The sequence below is a fragment of the Microtus pennsylvanicus genome, chromosome 6 (assembly GCF_037038515.1).
Source record: "Microtus pennsylvanicus isolate mMicPen1 chromosome 6, mMicPen1.hap1, whole genome shotgun sequence".
Classification (NCBI taxonomy): domain Eukaryota; kingdom Metazoa; phylum Chordata; class Mammalia; order Rodentia; family Cricetidae; genus Microtus; species Microtus pennsylvanicus.
Genome location: NC_134584.1, coordinates 111,637,318 through 111,652,752, shown reverse-complemented (window position 1 = coordinate 111,652,752; position 15,435 = coordinate 111,637,318). Strand labels below are relative to the sequence as shown.

Below are 15,435 nucleotides of genomic sequence, written 5' to 3'. Positions count from 1 at the left end.
TGTTTGGGAAGCTGAGGCAAGAAGGAAGTGTGAGCCTGAGTTTGAAGTCAGCCTCAACTATAGAGATTTCTTTTCAAGAAAGCGAAGAAGAGGCTGATGACTATTTTTGTTTCAATTTCTGTGCCATCAGTAAGGAAACTGCTAGAGCCTGGGATGTTTTATGCATTATCTATACATTCTAAAGAACCTGAAGCATCAGATTTATATGCCAGTTGGCTCTTCTTTTTCTTTCTTTCTGTTTTATGTTTGTTTGTTCTGGTTTTGTTTTTGTTTTTTTGAGGCAGAGTCTCTCTGTGTAGCCCCGGATGGCCTGGGCCTTGCTATATAGATAGACCAGGCTACTAGCATTGAACTCAGAGACCCATTTGCCTCTGCCTCCCAAAGTGCTGGGATTTAAGGTCTGAACCACCACACCTGGCTTGTTTCACTTGCAGGCTGGGCATGTTCTCAGAGGTAAGAGTATTCACTTAAGGTATGAATCCCTGCGTCCAGCCCCTGAAAACTGCAGAGTGATGCCTATTGCTCGCACTGACCACTGCCTTCGGCTTGGCTCTTATCTGATGGATGAGTTGTGTTTCACATCCACATTTGGCTTCACTACTAAGCGGTGAAGGCTTCCTACACCTTAACTCTGAAGCACAGTTGAAGGAGTGTTACTAGATTTCCAGCATTGAGGCATATCTGAATCGGGGTGGAGTTGGCAGTAACAGGCCCCAGACCCTAGGCCAGCTTCCCCAGCTTTGCACAGCTTCCTTTTTGCCATGTGGCAGGAGGCCCTCTACTGAATGGAGCCCTGTCCCACCAAGGCGCCTATGGTTTCAAGACTTAAATGACTCTGTTGGAGCTCACTTGGAAGAGGAGCCTGTATTGCCACCTTGGGAAGAAAGTTCCTCTGTCCCTTCGGTTGAGGGTAGAAGCCGGGCTGTGGTGGGGTTGGTTGGCATGGAGTACCACCAGTGTTTGTTCAAGCCCAGACTGAGCTCCATTCATCCTTCTGCTGGGGTGTGTGTGTGTGTGTGTGTGTGTGTGTGTGTGTGATCCCCAGATGGGGCCAGCCATGTCTGCAGTCTGAAATCTGCATTTAGAACTTGATCCCTAATGCGATGATTAAATTCTAGTAAGTGAACTAGAAACGCTTGAGTTGGGGAGAGAAAGGAGCACAGAAATACGTGTTTCATTTAGGTATGAAAAGTTTTCGACAGTGCACCCCTGCTTCCCGGAGGCTCTGAGAACTCTCCATCCACTGCTGCTCTTCCCCTGGGACCTGGAAGCAGAAATAGCTGAGGGGCACTAGTGTAAATAGTGACCCTGCGTCACGGAGCCCCTTCCCCCTTCTCTTTCACCAGCCCCAGCCCCACCTCCCCAGACAGGCAAAGGCAGAACACTGAGCAACTTCAGGTTGAGGCAGGGAAAGAATAAAGGTGCTTTGTGAAGGGAAGGAAAACATTCCTGGGGGAGGTGAGGGGCTTGGGGCATGAAAGTGCCCTCAGTCTGGGTGGATGCTGAGCTCCCAGGAGGGAGGTGGCGGGAGGAGGGCCGGGCCCCAGCCAGGAAGCCCTGGGCGTGGGCAGGGCTTGTGGGAATGATTTCATTGGAAAGGCCTTCGGTATTTTTTCCCCTCCTGTGTGTGGTTCTTGGAGAAAGTTGGAGGTGGTGAGGATTTCAGTTGCTTTGGCTGCGTGGAGCAGGAGCTGAGCTGAGCAGAGGCCGGCAGTGAGCTGGCGGGGAGCTTGCTCTGAGCCTGCCTGCCACGCTCAGGCCTGGCTTCTGGGGCCCTTGCCCACCATCCTCAGATCACCTCTAACCCCATTTGCTCTCCCTGGCCTAGCCCTTAGTGCTGCATAGAATTCTTTTTCTGGTTTTTCCTAAACAAAGACTCTAAAGGAGCAGATGCTGTCTAAAGTGTCGCTGCGTTCTCTCCTAAGGGCTAACATGTGGAAGTGAGTCTTTGGCTTTCCAACTCTATTGATCCATTTATTTTTAACCAGAGTCTTCGTTTTCTTAACTGCTGTGTTCTGCTGTTTTTTTGTATTTAGTCTTCGAGTGCTTCGTCTGACCATGATCCCTTGGGCCCCCTCCCGCCTGGTTGGGGTAAGTATTGAGTTCTTGGCCTTCTCTTTGGCAATCATAGCATTCTGTCCCCATCTCCTGCATGTGCTATCCCTCGGATTTTCGTAGCACTTAAATGCGTGCTGAGGATACCCAGTTGGAGCGATGGCAGTGATAGAGCCGGTAGGGTTCTCCTGTGCCACTACAGTGGTCACCTGCCACAGCTAAGGGAGTCTGACTCCAAGAAAGATTTCCCCAAGCATCCACGGGACTGTTGTGCTTGTGTCCTGAGTTTCAGAGTGGCCACTCAGGAATCCACTGAATCCCACAGTTATTTTGACCTGTCTGATGTCCACGCAGGCTCTCCTCTGATTGTGACTCTGGCATACGTGGCCATCTTAACAAGTCTTCTTCTTTGCAGCTCAGACACCGGAGGACAGACAACAGCCTAGTTTTGACTGGTGTCAACTGCTTATGTCTGTGGTCCTGTTGTGAACGAGACCACAGGCAAGCAGAATTGCACACTGGGTATTGGCCTTGAGAGTACAGCACTGCTAGTTAGTGGCTGGGGCTCCCTTGTCAACGGTAGCCACTTCTCACCTATCCCAGGGCTTTGGTATGATTTGCCAAGGGTTAAGGCCCAGGCATCCATTAAAGGCGAACTACCATGACTTGGGAGAGATTGCAGGCTTCATTGCTATTCTAGGAAGGAGTACTGTGCAAAAAAGTGTTATTAGAAATGGCAAGACTCAGGAAATTCTGCAACTTTCAGAGCTGGGCAGGATTTTATTCAACCTTCTAAGAGTCTCTGATGCCAAAGGGAGCAGTCTTCACAGGAATAAGCAGGTATTGGGTTTAATTTTTTGGCTAGGGTATCAGAAGACGGTAGGTGCTGATTTAGGTGCTCGCAGTACTATGTGGGTGGGGAAGTGCCACTGGGATGCTGACAGTGTCAAGGGCATCTCCAGGCTGTGCTCCTTTGATGCAGACACAGCTGTTCCCTGGTAGTAGTTTAAGAAGTTCTATCAACTCCCCCAGAGTATCATTGAGCTCCTGTTACGTTCCAGAGTGCCAAGAGGCTCCTGTATCCTGGCCGGAAATATTGATTAGTAAAAGCCCACGGATTTTTTTTTTTCAGCTAGGAAATCCCCGTACATACAAACAACTTGCCTGGCTCTCCGGTCCCTGATGTAAGGTTGCTGGCACCCTGAGGATTAGTGGGTCAAATGTGAGAGTAAAACTTGGGGATCCTGACATGGGCATCAGAGAAAGTGCATCAGGCTAAACAGGAGTTGGCAGCACCGTATGGTAGCTGGTGACTGGAGTCTGGACTGGAGTTTGGTTGTGGCTGCACGGGCAGTCCATGCAACTCAGTCAGATGCACTTTCTTCTTTCTGTAGCCATTTTGCTAAATGACAATCACCAGGGAGAGAACTGTGGAGCCTGGGAGAGCTCAGAGGTTCAGAGTGTGCAGACTTGTGAGGTAGGAAAAGAGAGTCAGGCATCAGAAAAGCAGAAGTGCTCCGTAAGTGAGAAAAGAACACTTTAGGCTGGGCATGGTGGCCCTTGTCTGTAGTCGTAAAGCTGTGGAAGCTGAGGCAGGAGGAGTGCTAGATTCGAAGAACTGGAAGAAAACACTGTGCCAATACAATGTTTGGGGCTCTGGGCTGAGGTCACCAGGACGGTAGCAGGGCTGCCTCTTCCAAATGGTAAGAAGAATGGAAAAGTAAGGCCAAAAAAGAATACCTTTAATGGTGAGCCTGCTGGTCTTCCATTTGCCTTGAGGTTCTAAGTGCCAATGTAGTCCTCCAAGGAGCCCCCATGGCTGCCCCTAAGTATTGTTTGGGGGGGGGCGCATCTCCAGTGTAGAGCTACATCTGCTCCTGAGCAGCCGTGGCATGTGACAAATGTTTCCAAGTCCATTTGTCCCAAAAACATGAGCCGCTGTGCTCACAAAGGCTCCCCGATCCCCACACTACAAAACTCTTCCCGGAAGGCTGTCCAGGGGGTACATAGGCCTCCAAGCAGTAGCAACACAAGGCCAGTGGCCAAGGGCTCTGACCCACTGTACAGATCACCCTGCTTTCTTATTGGCCATGGCTTTGACCCTTGACTGAGCAGCCATGGAGGATGCAGTTTACAACAGTGGATCCCACCTGGGGCAGCCAATCCCTCAGAAACCTTAGGGTGGGGACTGGGGTAGGGGTGGGAGCTGCTTTCCAAGGCCAGACATACCCACTATCTGGAGATGGAAAGTCTGTAAAGGTACCACTGCCTCCTGCTCCCTCCTTTCCTTTCCTTTCTTAGCTTTGTGAGGGTGTGGTTGACAAAGTCTCTTTATAGTTTCAGTTGTGTAGAGTCAGAGACGAGACCTCGGCATACAAGAACTTTCTTAGCATGGTTCTAGAGGGGAGCAGGGGCTGCTGGTCTCCCCATTTCTTCCCCTTTTCAGTTGTTAGGGTCCTCTAGCTCCTGGAACTAATTATCATTGTTTCGTTACTGTACTGTGTCACTGTATGGAGTGAGTGCGTTAGTCTGCTGATTGCCAGGACAGACACAGCTCCCTGCTCAGGAACTTCCTGGAAAAGGTGGCCTGTTGAAGCTTGGAGCTTGCCTCTGGTTTTCTTCTACCCACCTTCCATTCCTGCCTGAGGGAGAGGAGGTGGCAGGATAGCCGTACTGCACAGCTGTTCACAGGGTTGCCCATCTATACTACCACACTGCCCTTCCATCTGACAGGGGTTGGGAGTGCGTGTCCCCTTCCCCTGCCCTGCAACAGGAAAAGGCCCTTTGGTGACAAGTGTGACTGGGCCAGACTCTCTCCTCTTAACCTATAGTAGGTTGGTGATGGAAACAGAAATTCTAACTCATCACACGGGCAGCAGGAGCCGAGGGACAGACAGTGTTAATCTGATTGCACTCTCTCCTTTCTTCTCCTGTGGCAGAGAAGAGGCAGGACAATGGACGGGTGTATTACGTGAACCACAACACACGCACTACCCAGTGGGAGGACCCGCGAACCCAGGGGTGAGGACTCAGGTGGAGGGGCTGTGAGGGATGGGACGAGGGTCAAACAGCCTTTGCATTTGCCTCATGGTGCTAACATTTGGGGACTGTGAACCTTCCATGAGGACGCATAGCAGTCTACTGAGAGCATCACACTCTTCTAGTGGGCACAGGGACATGGGAGGAGGTCAGGCAGGTGCTAAGAATTGGACTGTCAAAAAGTTGAGGGTACTCCTGCCTCTCAGAAGTAGGACAGGAAAACCAAAAAAAAAAAAAAAAAAAAAGGAAAAGAAAGAAAGTAAAATTTAAGCCGAGCAGTGATGGCTCACACCTTTAATCCCAGCCCTCAGGAGGTAGAGGCAGGCGGGTCTCTGTGAGTTCAAGGCCAGCCTGGTCTACAAAGCTAGTTCCAGGACAGGCTCCAAAACCACAGAGAAACCCTGTCTCGAAAAACCAAAGGGGAGAGACAGAGTGAGAGAGAGACAGAAACAAAGAGAGAAAGAGAGAGAGAGAGAAAGAAGAAGCAGAGCAGGGACACTGGATATCTCAAGACTGCTAATGATCATGCAGGCTAATGTCACCCACCCTGGACTGGCATTTTAGCCCCGTAATAAATGGCCCCCTTTTGCACATGACCTGTTTTCTCACAACTTGAGTCTTGCCAGGTGTATATCCTTGGGGTGCCTAGAGAAGGCAAAGACAAAGTAGGACTTTGGGGACCCCAGCCTCTAAGCACATGACAGCCTATAACTCCTCTTCTGTATTTTTAGGATGATTCAGGAGCCAGCCCTGCCCCCAGGGTGGGAGATGAAATACACTAGCGAGGGTGTGCGGTACTTTGTGGACCACAATACCCGCACCACCACCTTTAAGGATCCTCGCCCAGGGTTCGAGTCAGGGTAAGAACCTTCACAGCCACAGCCTTGTCCCCCAACACAACCCCAGTCTGTCTTATTCAGCTGGCTGGGGAGGAGGGGTCTCTGTGTTGTGCCAATCATTGCCTCTAGTGCCAGTGTGGATGCCACCACTCAGGGATGGGCCCGGGGCCAGGGGCCATCCTCCTTACCCAGAGCAGGGTGTGGGGGTGTGTGACCTCTAAAAGTGAGCCGTGTGGCATTGTCTCCACGCGTCTTTCCCTCTCAGTGGCAGTCGCTCCCTCTGTGTCTCACTTTACACCTCTTTAAATTCACGGAGCAGAGCATCCCCGTTCCCTAGGGCTCTCAGAAATGGACTGCTTGTTTTCTGAGAGATCAAACAGGTTCCAGCGCATCCTTTGCTCTTGCCAGGACAAAGCAAGGCTCACCTGGTGCCTATGACCGAAGTTTTCGGTGGAAGTATCACCAGTTCCGGTTCCTCTGTCACGTGAGTCCTGGTTTTGGGGCTCCCATGGGAGTGGGGCTGTTAAGTGCTGTCAGTTGGGTCTCCCAGACCCACCTAGCACTGGGGGTGTGTCTTAGATGGGTGCAAGATGCTTGCCCCACTCTGAGCTGCTTGTCTCTAAGGAGTAGTCTTCTAATCCTGGGCTATGGGGCTGTGCTGTCACAGATGGGAGAGCCCATTGAGCCCCAATTGACAGTGTTCCTTTCCTTTTTAGTCAAATGCCCTACCCAGCCACGTGAAGATCAGCGTTTCCAGGCAGACACTCTTTGAGGACTCTTTCCAGCAGGTTAGAGAATATTATTGATGCTGGGATCCTGGGCCAAGCAGGTTTCCTCCCATCACCTAACCCCACCTCAGGGTGTAAGCGTTGGTGACTATATCTGCTAGGCAATAAGCCTCAGCATCCCCTGCCCCCACATCCCTGCCTGCTGTGCTGGGGTCATGGGCAGGATGGCCGGATGCCCTGTCTCCCCAGATTATGAACATGAAACCTTATGACCTGCGCCGCCGGCTCTACATCATCATGCGTGGTGAGGAGGGCCTGGACTACGGCGGCATTGCCAGGTGAGATAGGGTGCCCAGAGGGCTCTACTCTACCCCATGTCCCCTCGCTATAGGGCCCATGGCTGGAAACCTCCTCCATGCTGTTCTTCATCCCCTGAGTTCTCCTGCATCAATAGGATGGGCCCTGGTGTGATACTGAGAATCATCTCTTGGGTTGGTGATGTGGCTCAATTAAGTTAGGATGCTTCTCTAGTGAGCAGGCCCTGGGTTCGATCTCCAGCAACACATAAATCAGGCCTGGCAGGTAGTTCACATCTATAGTTGTACCACTTGAGCAATAAAAGCAGAAGGATTAGACATTCAAAGCTGTCCTTGGCTACATAGTAAATTTTAGGCCAACATGGGTCTCTGAGATCCTGTCTCCGAAAGGAAAAGGTGGAAAATCCCATGACAAATGTCTGGCTAGTCCCAGTGAGCCATGAAGCGGGGGCAGGCCTTAGCCCTTTGGTTACTAGATTATAGGGGTGCTGAAGGGTTCTCGAGGAGGGACGTGATGCTCTGTGCCAGCCTGTGTGTCATTTTTCTCTACTCACAAAGCAACCTGTCAAGTTGTATCAGTGGGCAGTAGGATCTGTGGGTACCCCTTAAAATCAGCTCGCGGCTTTCCTTTTTCCTGAGGCAGCCAGAGCAGATGAAGTCAGGTTTCTCAGCGTGTATCTGATGTCTCTAAGCAATCCATCCCCTGCTGCATCGTGTGCACCAGTCAACAAAGTCCCTTAAAGAACCCAAAGCACTGTGTTACCTTCACCCCACAAAACTTAGCAGGCTGTTTGGCAAAGCATCGCCTTGGACGACAGGCAGAGGGCCCTGGCAGTGAGAAGGAGCGTCTTGGCTGTGGTGACCTCTTATCTGCTGACCTTGTGGTGGGGGGATATCTTCCTGCTTGGCATTGGGCTCACCCACCTCTGGTCCTGTTTGCTGGTGGTGTACTCTTCTTGTTGACCCCATCCTGCGAATGGATTGTTCTTTTTTCGTGGTGACCTCCCCAGGCTGTGCTTGGTGGGCTTCTGGTGTGGCTCCCTCCCTGTGTGTCTCTCTCTGTGTCCTGCCAGTGGTTTTACCCTATGGTAGGTTACGTCATGCTGTTCTACCACAGGGTAGAACCACGGACAGGATACCGGGGCACCCTCTACATCGAAGGACTTCGTCTACACAGCCACAAACAGACCAGCAGCCAGAGGCTGGCCCCCTTGGCCCGTGTTCTCTGTTGGTTTAGCTCAAGCCCTGAAAGACCCTGATTTCTGGCTTATACTTGGGGTGTAGATAGATGCTGAGGCATCTGTTGGGTGAATGTGTCGAGATGAATGTGTCCGAGTTTGGGATAGGGTATGCCGATGGGTTCTGGGGTGAAGGGAAGGCAACATGCAAGTGAGGTAGGTCCCTGTAGGATAGCTAGAATCAATGAGGTTCCTGGAGGCTGAGTGGATCCCAAAGCCTTCAGGGATGGGTTTTGGAACATGCAACTGTCTGTGTATTCTTCACATTGCATTTCATACCAGGTTGGGTGCATACTGTCATAGAGCAGAAATGTCATTGTAATAAATGTGTATATTTACGATTTCATTGCATTTATTTGTTTATTTGGGGGCATAGATGTATGTGTGTGGTTCTTATGGCCCATACAGCATGTGTGAAGGTCAGAGGACAACTTATGGGGATTCAGTTCTCATCTTTTACCAAGTAGGTCCCAGGGATTGAACTCAGGTTGTCAGACTTGGATGCAAGAGCCTTTATCTGCTTACTCATCTTGCCAGCCCAGTCTGTAATGCTGTGGTGTAGTGCCTTTGTACAGTACATAGCCCCACAGGGTGCACGGTGGTCCTGCGTTTGAGGACCCCCTTTGCCACCAGAAGCTCTAGATACTGTAATGTAAATGTCCTATGGGAGCCAACACGCACCCAGTTTTCCTGAGTGCCACCTTCAGGTGCTATTGTTTTGCTTCACCCAAGAATTGGGATGAGCTGGTGCTCTGACCTCCCAGGACACACACGTTCAGATGACCGGTCTGACACAGCAGAGGGCTCCATTGTTCTGTCCTCTCTCCTCTCACAGAGAGTGGTTTTTCCTCCTGTCCCATGAGGTGCTCAACCCTATGTACTGTCTATTTGAATACGCTGGGAAGAACAATTACTGCCTGCAGATCAACCCAGCCTCTTCCATCAACCCTGACCACCTCACCTACTTCCGCTTTATCGGCAGATTCATCGCCATGGTAAGGGGCCTGGGATCTCTGAGCAGGGCAGCATCTAAGGAGGCTGGCTCTAGTCACCAGGAGGCAGCAGCGGCATGCGCTGCAGACCTTAGGGATCAGGATCCTGCCCTCTGTCTAGGATTTGCCATGACTCTCCCCTCTTCCTCACACGGTTTCTAACCGAAAATTAACAAACAAAAAGCAAGGTAGTTGTGGAGAAGTGAGATACTTTGCAGTGGCCATCTGGGGTGGTTACAGGGTTTCTCATGTGACTTACTACACAGAAGCCCAGGGACTTCACCTAGATCCATTGGGACTTACAGGGTGTAACTAGGCCAAGCAAAACCCTAACTGTCTGCCTGCTGCCTCTCACTTGGGGGTACTGCATCTTTCATGAGCCGCAATAGCAAGGGGACCTTTGGAAATGTCTGCCCGAGACACAGCCTTCTGGAAGAGAGTTAGGAATCGGCGTGGGCTTAGGTCAGAGCCATAGTGAACTGGCTGCTGCAAGGCCAGGGGCCTTCCCAGCAACTGTAGTCACCTAGAAGTACAGGCTCAACATAGCAGTGAAGAGGGCCGTACCGCATGATGACCCACACTGATGAGCAGGGGCCTGCGAGGCTCTGCTCCGACTGTGCCCCAATGATAGCTTTTCTTTGTTGATGTCCTGAGTCTTACCCCACACATTCCCTTCTCTAGAATACCAGAGACCTAAGGCTCTGCCACTAAATATGGCCATTCCCATCATCTGGAAGTTCTTGTTAAGTGCTGGCAATGGCTCTGGAAGTGGGCACGTTCTTCCTGGGTCTAGAGACCTGCCTGGCCCAGCAGCAGACAACGACAGAGCGGCCAGACTCTCAGACTGTTACTCACCGCTGGCTGCCAGTTCTCGCCAGCCTCAGTGTCTGCATTATTCTTGGCCTCTTGTGCCACCCGCTCAGAGTGCCAGTGAGTCAGGACTAGAGCTGTATTGAACAAGTTTTCCATGGAAGTGGGAGACAGGCCTTTGCCCGAAGAGGGAGTGGCCTGGCCAGTGTTCTGGGCAGACAGTGGGCCTGCTTTGCCCATGCCTGTGGCTTTCAGGGTGGGATGAGTCTGTCCATATGCCCAAGTCAGAGAAAAGTGCTTGTTTCCCACACCTCCCCTTCAGTTAGGGCAGCTGGCTCCCAGGGAGTCCTTTCAAGGGGAGGGCAGCTGACATCCAGAGCACTCCTGAGTCTGCCTCGGGTGCTGTCCAGAAAGTAAAACCCTCTGCTGTGCCTCTCCCTTGCCCAGGCTCTGTACCATGGAAAGTTCATCGACACAGGCTTTACCCTTCCTTTCTACAAGCGGATGCTCAACAAGAGGCCGACGCTGAAGGACCTAGAGTCCATTGACCCCGAGTTTTATAACTCCATTGTCTGGATCAAGTGAGTCCTGGCTTGCCCTGCTCTGATGGAGCTGAGCTCTGATTGGCCAGTTGGCACCCTGACCCTGATTTCCTCTACTAGGAGATCCCTGGGTACTTACCTGGCCTCCCCAGGTCTGTAGTGATAGAGCTTCTAGGTCCCCTGTTCTCGATTCTCTCTCTCTGGAGCAGAGACTGTACCAAGCCACTGGTCAGGGTTCCTGGCCACCTAGTGAGTTTCTAGTGCCTCTCGGGTGCCTTAGTAAGAGGTCGAGCAAGTCAAGGGCAGGCCTTGATAATGTGGACATCTTCCCACTTGGCCTCCTGTGTCCCAGAGAGAACAACCTAGAAGAGTGTGGCCTGGAGCTGTTCTTCATCCAGGACATGGAGATCCTGGGCAAGGTGACAACCCATGAGCTGAAGGAAGGCGGCGAGAGCATCCGAGTTACAGAGGAGAACAAGGAAGAGTACATCATGTGAGTCTCAGATCCGGGGAGGGGCACGTTACAGAGAAAGGGCGTTTGCCCTGTTTTTGTACCATCTTTGACCAGGCCCCGCTATGGGGCCCACAGTGCTCACAGACTGCACTAATATCCTGGCTGTATCTGCCTTGGTTGGTGACATAATGACTTGAGCTATGGACCTGGAGCCTCTGGTTACCAGCTCCGGGTTGATCTTTTTGTGTTCAGGAGACTTTCCAGCTGCAGGGAACTTTTTAAAGAAATATAAAGCTTAGATGTTATCATCTCTCCTGACCCAGAGGATTTCTGTGTCCAGTGAATTTCAGTCTCTGGCTCTCCACTGCGCATGTACAGACTTTCCGTTCAGGTTCTTTAGGCTGTTTGCTCTGTTCCATTAAACCATGGAGTTGGTACTTGTGAGGTTAAGTCTGAGGCTCAGCAGTTAAAGAGTGCACCAGGCAGGGCGGCCTGGGCTCCGTCAATGGCTTGTCCTTGGTTTTAGGCTGCTGACTGACTGGCGATTCACCCGAGGAGTGGAAGAACAGACCAAAGCCTTCCTGGATGGCTTCAATGAGGTGGCCCCTCTAGAGTGGTTGCGATATTTTGATGAGAAAGAGCTGGAGGTGGGTGCCAAAAGTTGTGGGCCCTTGAGTTCAGGTCTTTCAGGGTATCCCAGATCTGTGATGTACACCCACAGAAACTCACCCACCAAGCCCCACACTTCAAGCTAGAGGCAGTAGTGTGGGTAGTGTCGCCTGGATCCTCAGCCCTAACTTCTGTGCATAGAGAGCAAGGACATTAAAATTTCTGAAAAAAGTAGCAGGTTAACAGAGTTTGGGAGTCACGTTATGGTGGGAGGAGGCAGCACCGTGTGGGCGTGAAGCAGTGCCATGCGGAGGGCTTGCTGCAGGCTTGCTGACATGTCCCTCCCTACAGCTGATGCTGTGCGGCATGCAGGAGATAGACATGAGCGACTGGCAGAAGAACGCCATCTACCGGCACTACACCAAGAGCAGCAAGCAGATCCAGTGGTTCTGGCAGGTGCGTCCTGGGCTCTGTGTCCCCCTGTTGGGCTGGGGGTAAGGTTCTTGTCAGGGATGGTTACCAGTTACCCAAAGGACATGACCCCAGACTCAAGGACCTTTCATCTTTGACACATTCCTCCCCTCCCAACTTGGAGAAGCAGAGGATAAACCTATCTCTGGGCAGGATAGAGGGTGTTGTAGCTACATTGTCGCTAGTTTGCATGACATAGGTTGTCAGCAGTCAGCAGTGGCTGGGAGCCAAGGGGACCTGCGGCCAGGAAGTTCAGCTGCAATGGTTATGTAGTCTCCTCCAGTCAGATGGGGTAAGAAAGGAAGGCACACGTGTCTAGAAAAATACAGTGAGCCCATTATCTTGAATTGAATGTCTTAGTCCCTTTATATATGTGGATTTTACAGCTGTTTAACAAGGAGAGTGTGCAGTGAAAAAGACATATACAAGTATCCTTATATGATGTGTGTGTGTGTACTTGCATGTAAAGTTTTTGTGGAGGTGTAGTTCACATGGCATGCAATTCATCATCTTAGATATTTTGAGGTGTTCAAGTCGGTGGTTTTAGCTCCTTCATTGTGTTGTACAACCAACAGCATTATTCAACTTTACTACAGTTCATTTCCCCAAAAAGAAACCCTGTTTCCACCAAACAGCTACTCCCAACCTTAGTGTGTCTTTAAAAGCAGACCTGGGGAGAGGGTGGGGAAATACCCAGCCCAGGATGTCCCTGAGACTCATGGACCTTTGTGGGACATTCTACAAACACCCTTAGAGAAAGCATCTTTGACAGTCCCAGATTGCTGTCTGTCTCCCCTTCCTGGTGTGGCCCCGCCTGGCCTGGAGATGTCCCTGCTGAGGCCTGAAGTGCTGGGCTAACGGCACCCCTGACGCCTTCTGGAATTGCAGGTGGTGAAGGAGATGGACAACGAAAAGAGGATCCGGCTATTGCAGTTTGTCACTGGAACCTGCCGTCTGCCTGTTGGGGGATTTGCTGAACTCATTGGTGCGTTTTTCCTTTGTCCTCCTGGGGCCTTGGCTGGGGGTGAGGACAGCATGGGCCATACACATCTTCCTGGAATTTGGGAAGGGAAAGGGTCTTGTTTTGGGAAAGGCCATCTGTGTTGACACAAAGTAACACCTTGCCTTGGATGGCAGGGAGCAATGGACCCCAGAAGTTCTGCATTGACAGAGTTGGCAAGGAAACCTGGCTACCCCGAAGCCATACATGGTGAGTTTGCTGGAAGCCGGCAGGCCGGGAGCCTCACTGGTGGGGGCAGGACTCTGAAGCCCTGGTCTCCCCATGCCACCCTTCTGTCTTTTACAGCTTCAACCGCCTGGACCTCCCGCCCTACAAGAGCTATGAGCAGCTGAAAGAGAAGCTGCTGTATGCCATCGAGGAGACCGAGGGTTTTGGGCAGGAGTAGCCAAGGCTGTCCCTCCCATACCCTCCAGCACAAGTAGTCCTGAGTCCTTCCTGCCTGAGACGCCATTGGCTGCACAGCCCTTGGAAGGCCCCTTTGGATAGTGGCCCTGTATGGATCCATGCTTGGATCATGTTGGTGACTGAAGAGTCTGACCCCAAGAGGCCCTGTGGCCCCTTTCTCCTACTTGATGATGGCAGTCTGGAATAAAGCCCCCTGTCACCTTTGACTTCATCACCTGTTGCAAAGTCAGAGGGCTGCCCTTCTGCAATTTTGTCCCCTCCGCTAGGACCAATTCTGGGTGTGTGTGAGTACGTAAGGGAATGTGCCCTGCCTCAAAGGGTTGCCCCAGAAGCTGGGCCTCACATGGTAGGTGAAGAGATAGGCTGTGTGGCTTGGCTGACTGGACCCAGAAAGCCAAGGGTCTTTGGCAGCAGAAGAGGCTCCGCTTCCGTTGACCTTTCCTGGAGTCTGTGTGGAGCAGGCCTGAGGAGCAGCTCTGCATCAAAGTTGTCTTTGCTGTACTGCCTGGTGGGCTGCAGCCTAGGGGACCGAGCAGGAAGCACTCAGTACTACCAGTCCGTCTCTTCCTAGCAAGCAAAGGGTTGAAGAAGTCACCACCTGTGTGTCAGTGGGAAGAGACAGACTCCCTGGACTGTCTTGTGACATAAACTTGAAGTATATTCATGTATAGGGTTGCCTTCTGTTTTATTTGAGTATGCCGCTATCACCTTCTGTCAAAGAGCTGGTGCCCCAGGTGTTCTGGGTCGTTGAGGGGCTCAACCCTCTTGATCCAATAGCTTCCCCAACAGCTGCTCCCCTCAGGAACCCGCTTAGCAGTTCCCCAGCTCAAGAGGCCTGGCTCTGCAGCTCAGTGCATCCCTGCCACCCTCAAATCCTCCACTGACAAGATCCCTTTGCTAGACCAGGCAAGGCCGGTTAGGACCAGGTTGGCAGTACTGTCTCTCAGTGGCTTCTGGAGCTCGCAGTGGCTTAGGATGGGGCACATCTTGGCCAGCCGAGTGTTTGTGCTGTTCAGGCTTGAGGAAAAGACACCGGTTGGATTTATGGCGCTCTTGACAGCCTCCCATGTCGGTCCACAGGCCTCTCTGGGGTTTCAGAGCAGTTATGGTGGCGCACTCCCTCATGCAGCCTCCCTGCACATACTAGCTCTGGGGTACCCCAGGCATGCTCTCAAACCAGCCACAGGAGCCTTCCTGCCTTCATCCTTCCTCCAGTACAGCCTGTGACCCCCCCCCACACACACACACACTGCACATGCTGACTTGAGTGGCTCTGCTTACTGCTGCTCACCTTTCTCTCCCATGCAGTCTCTTGCTGTACTCCCCATGCGCATCACAGAAGCTGCTCGGTACTGGGTGGGGGACCAGCTGCCAGCAAGGTCAGTCAGGAAGCATCAGGTTCACAGGTGTTCATGTGTGTCTGTGTGTGTGCGTGCGTATGTGTGTGTGTGTGTGTGTGTGTGTGTGTGTGTGTAACTGAAGTGTGTACAGAAAGGTCTGTGCTAGCTAGCACCAAGTTGGTTGAAAGATTGTTTTGTAATGCCTGCCCCTGCCTTGGTATTGCCAGTTTCTTGTGCAATAAACAATCAGCAGCTGTGGGTGGTGTCAGTGTGGCTGTTTACACACACTCTTCTGGGAAGAGGCTGCCAGCCCCACGGGTCTTCCAGAATCTCCAGGCCAAAGCAGAGTGATAATGCCCTAGCCTTGCTGCCTTGGAGGAGTTCGGGTACCAGTAACCAAGTAGCTTTACGTCTGGGCTGGATGGCTGGGTACCAGTAACCAAGATAGCCTTACTTCTGGGATGGATGGTTGGGTACCAGTAACCAAGGTAACCTTACTTCTGGGATGGGTGATTAGGTACCAGTAACCAAGGTAGCCTTACTTCTGGGATGGATGGTTGGGTACCAGTAACCAA

General features: G+C 51.8%; 1 protein-coding gene across 2 annotated transcripts in view; it reads left to right on the top strand.

Annotated features, from left to right (window-relative positions):
• The window catches only part of Wwp2 (WW domain containing E3 ubiquitin protein ligase 2), a 117,511-nt gene extending 102,393 nt beyond the window's left edge, over window positions 1-15,118 (top strand). For both annotated transcript variants that reach the window (XM_075977391.1, XM_075977390.1), the window contains exons 11-24: window positions 2,037-2,091; window positions 4,995-5,076; window positions 5,826-5,954; window positions 6,342-6,417; window positions 6,650-6,721; window positions 6,911-6,999; window positions 9,052-9,211; window positions 10,466-10,599; window positions 10,913-11,053; window positions 11,541-11,661; window positions 11,975-12,079; window positions 12,983-13,079; window positions 13,232-13,304; window positions 13,401-15,118. In XM_075977391.1, the coding sequence (XP_075833506.1) occupies window positions 2,037-2,091; window positions 4,995-5,076; window positions 5,826-5,954; window positions 6,342-6,417; window positions 6,650-6,721; window positions 6,911-6,999; window positions 9,052-9,211; window positions 10,466-10,599; window positions 10,913-11,053; window positions 11,541-11,661; window positions 11,975-12,079; window positions 12,983-13,079; window positions 13,232-13,304; window positions 13,401-13,500 (1,434 nt within the window). In that variant the 3' untranslated portion in view covers window positions 13,501-15,118. The remainder of the gene's footprint in view (window positions 1-2,036; window positions 2,092-4,994; window positions 5,077-5,825; window positions 5,955-6,341; window positions 6,418-6,649; window positions 6,722-6,910; window positions 7,000-9,051; window positions 9,212-10,465; window positions 10,600-10,912; window positions 11,054-11,540; window positions 11,662-11,974; window positions 12,080-12,982; window positions 13,080-13,231; window positions 13,305-13,400) is intronic.
• Window positions 15,119-15,435: the final 317 nt, after the last annotated feature.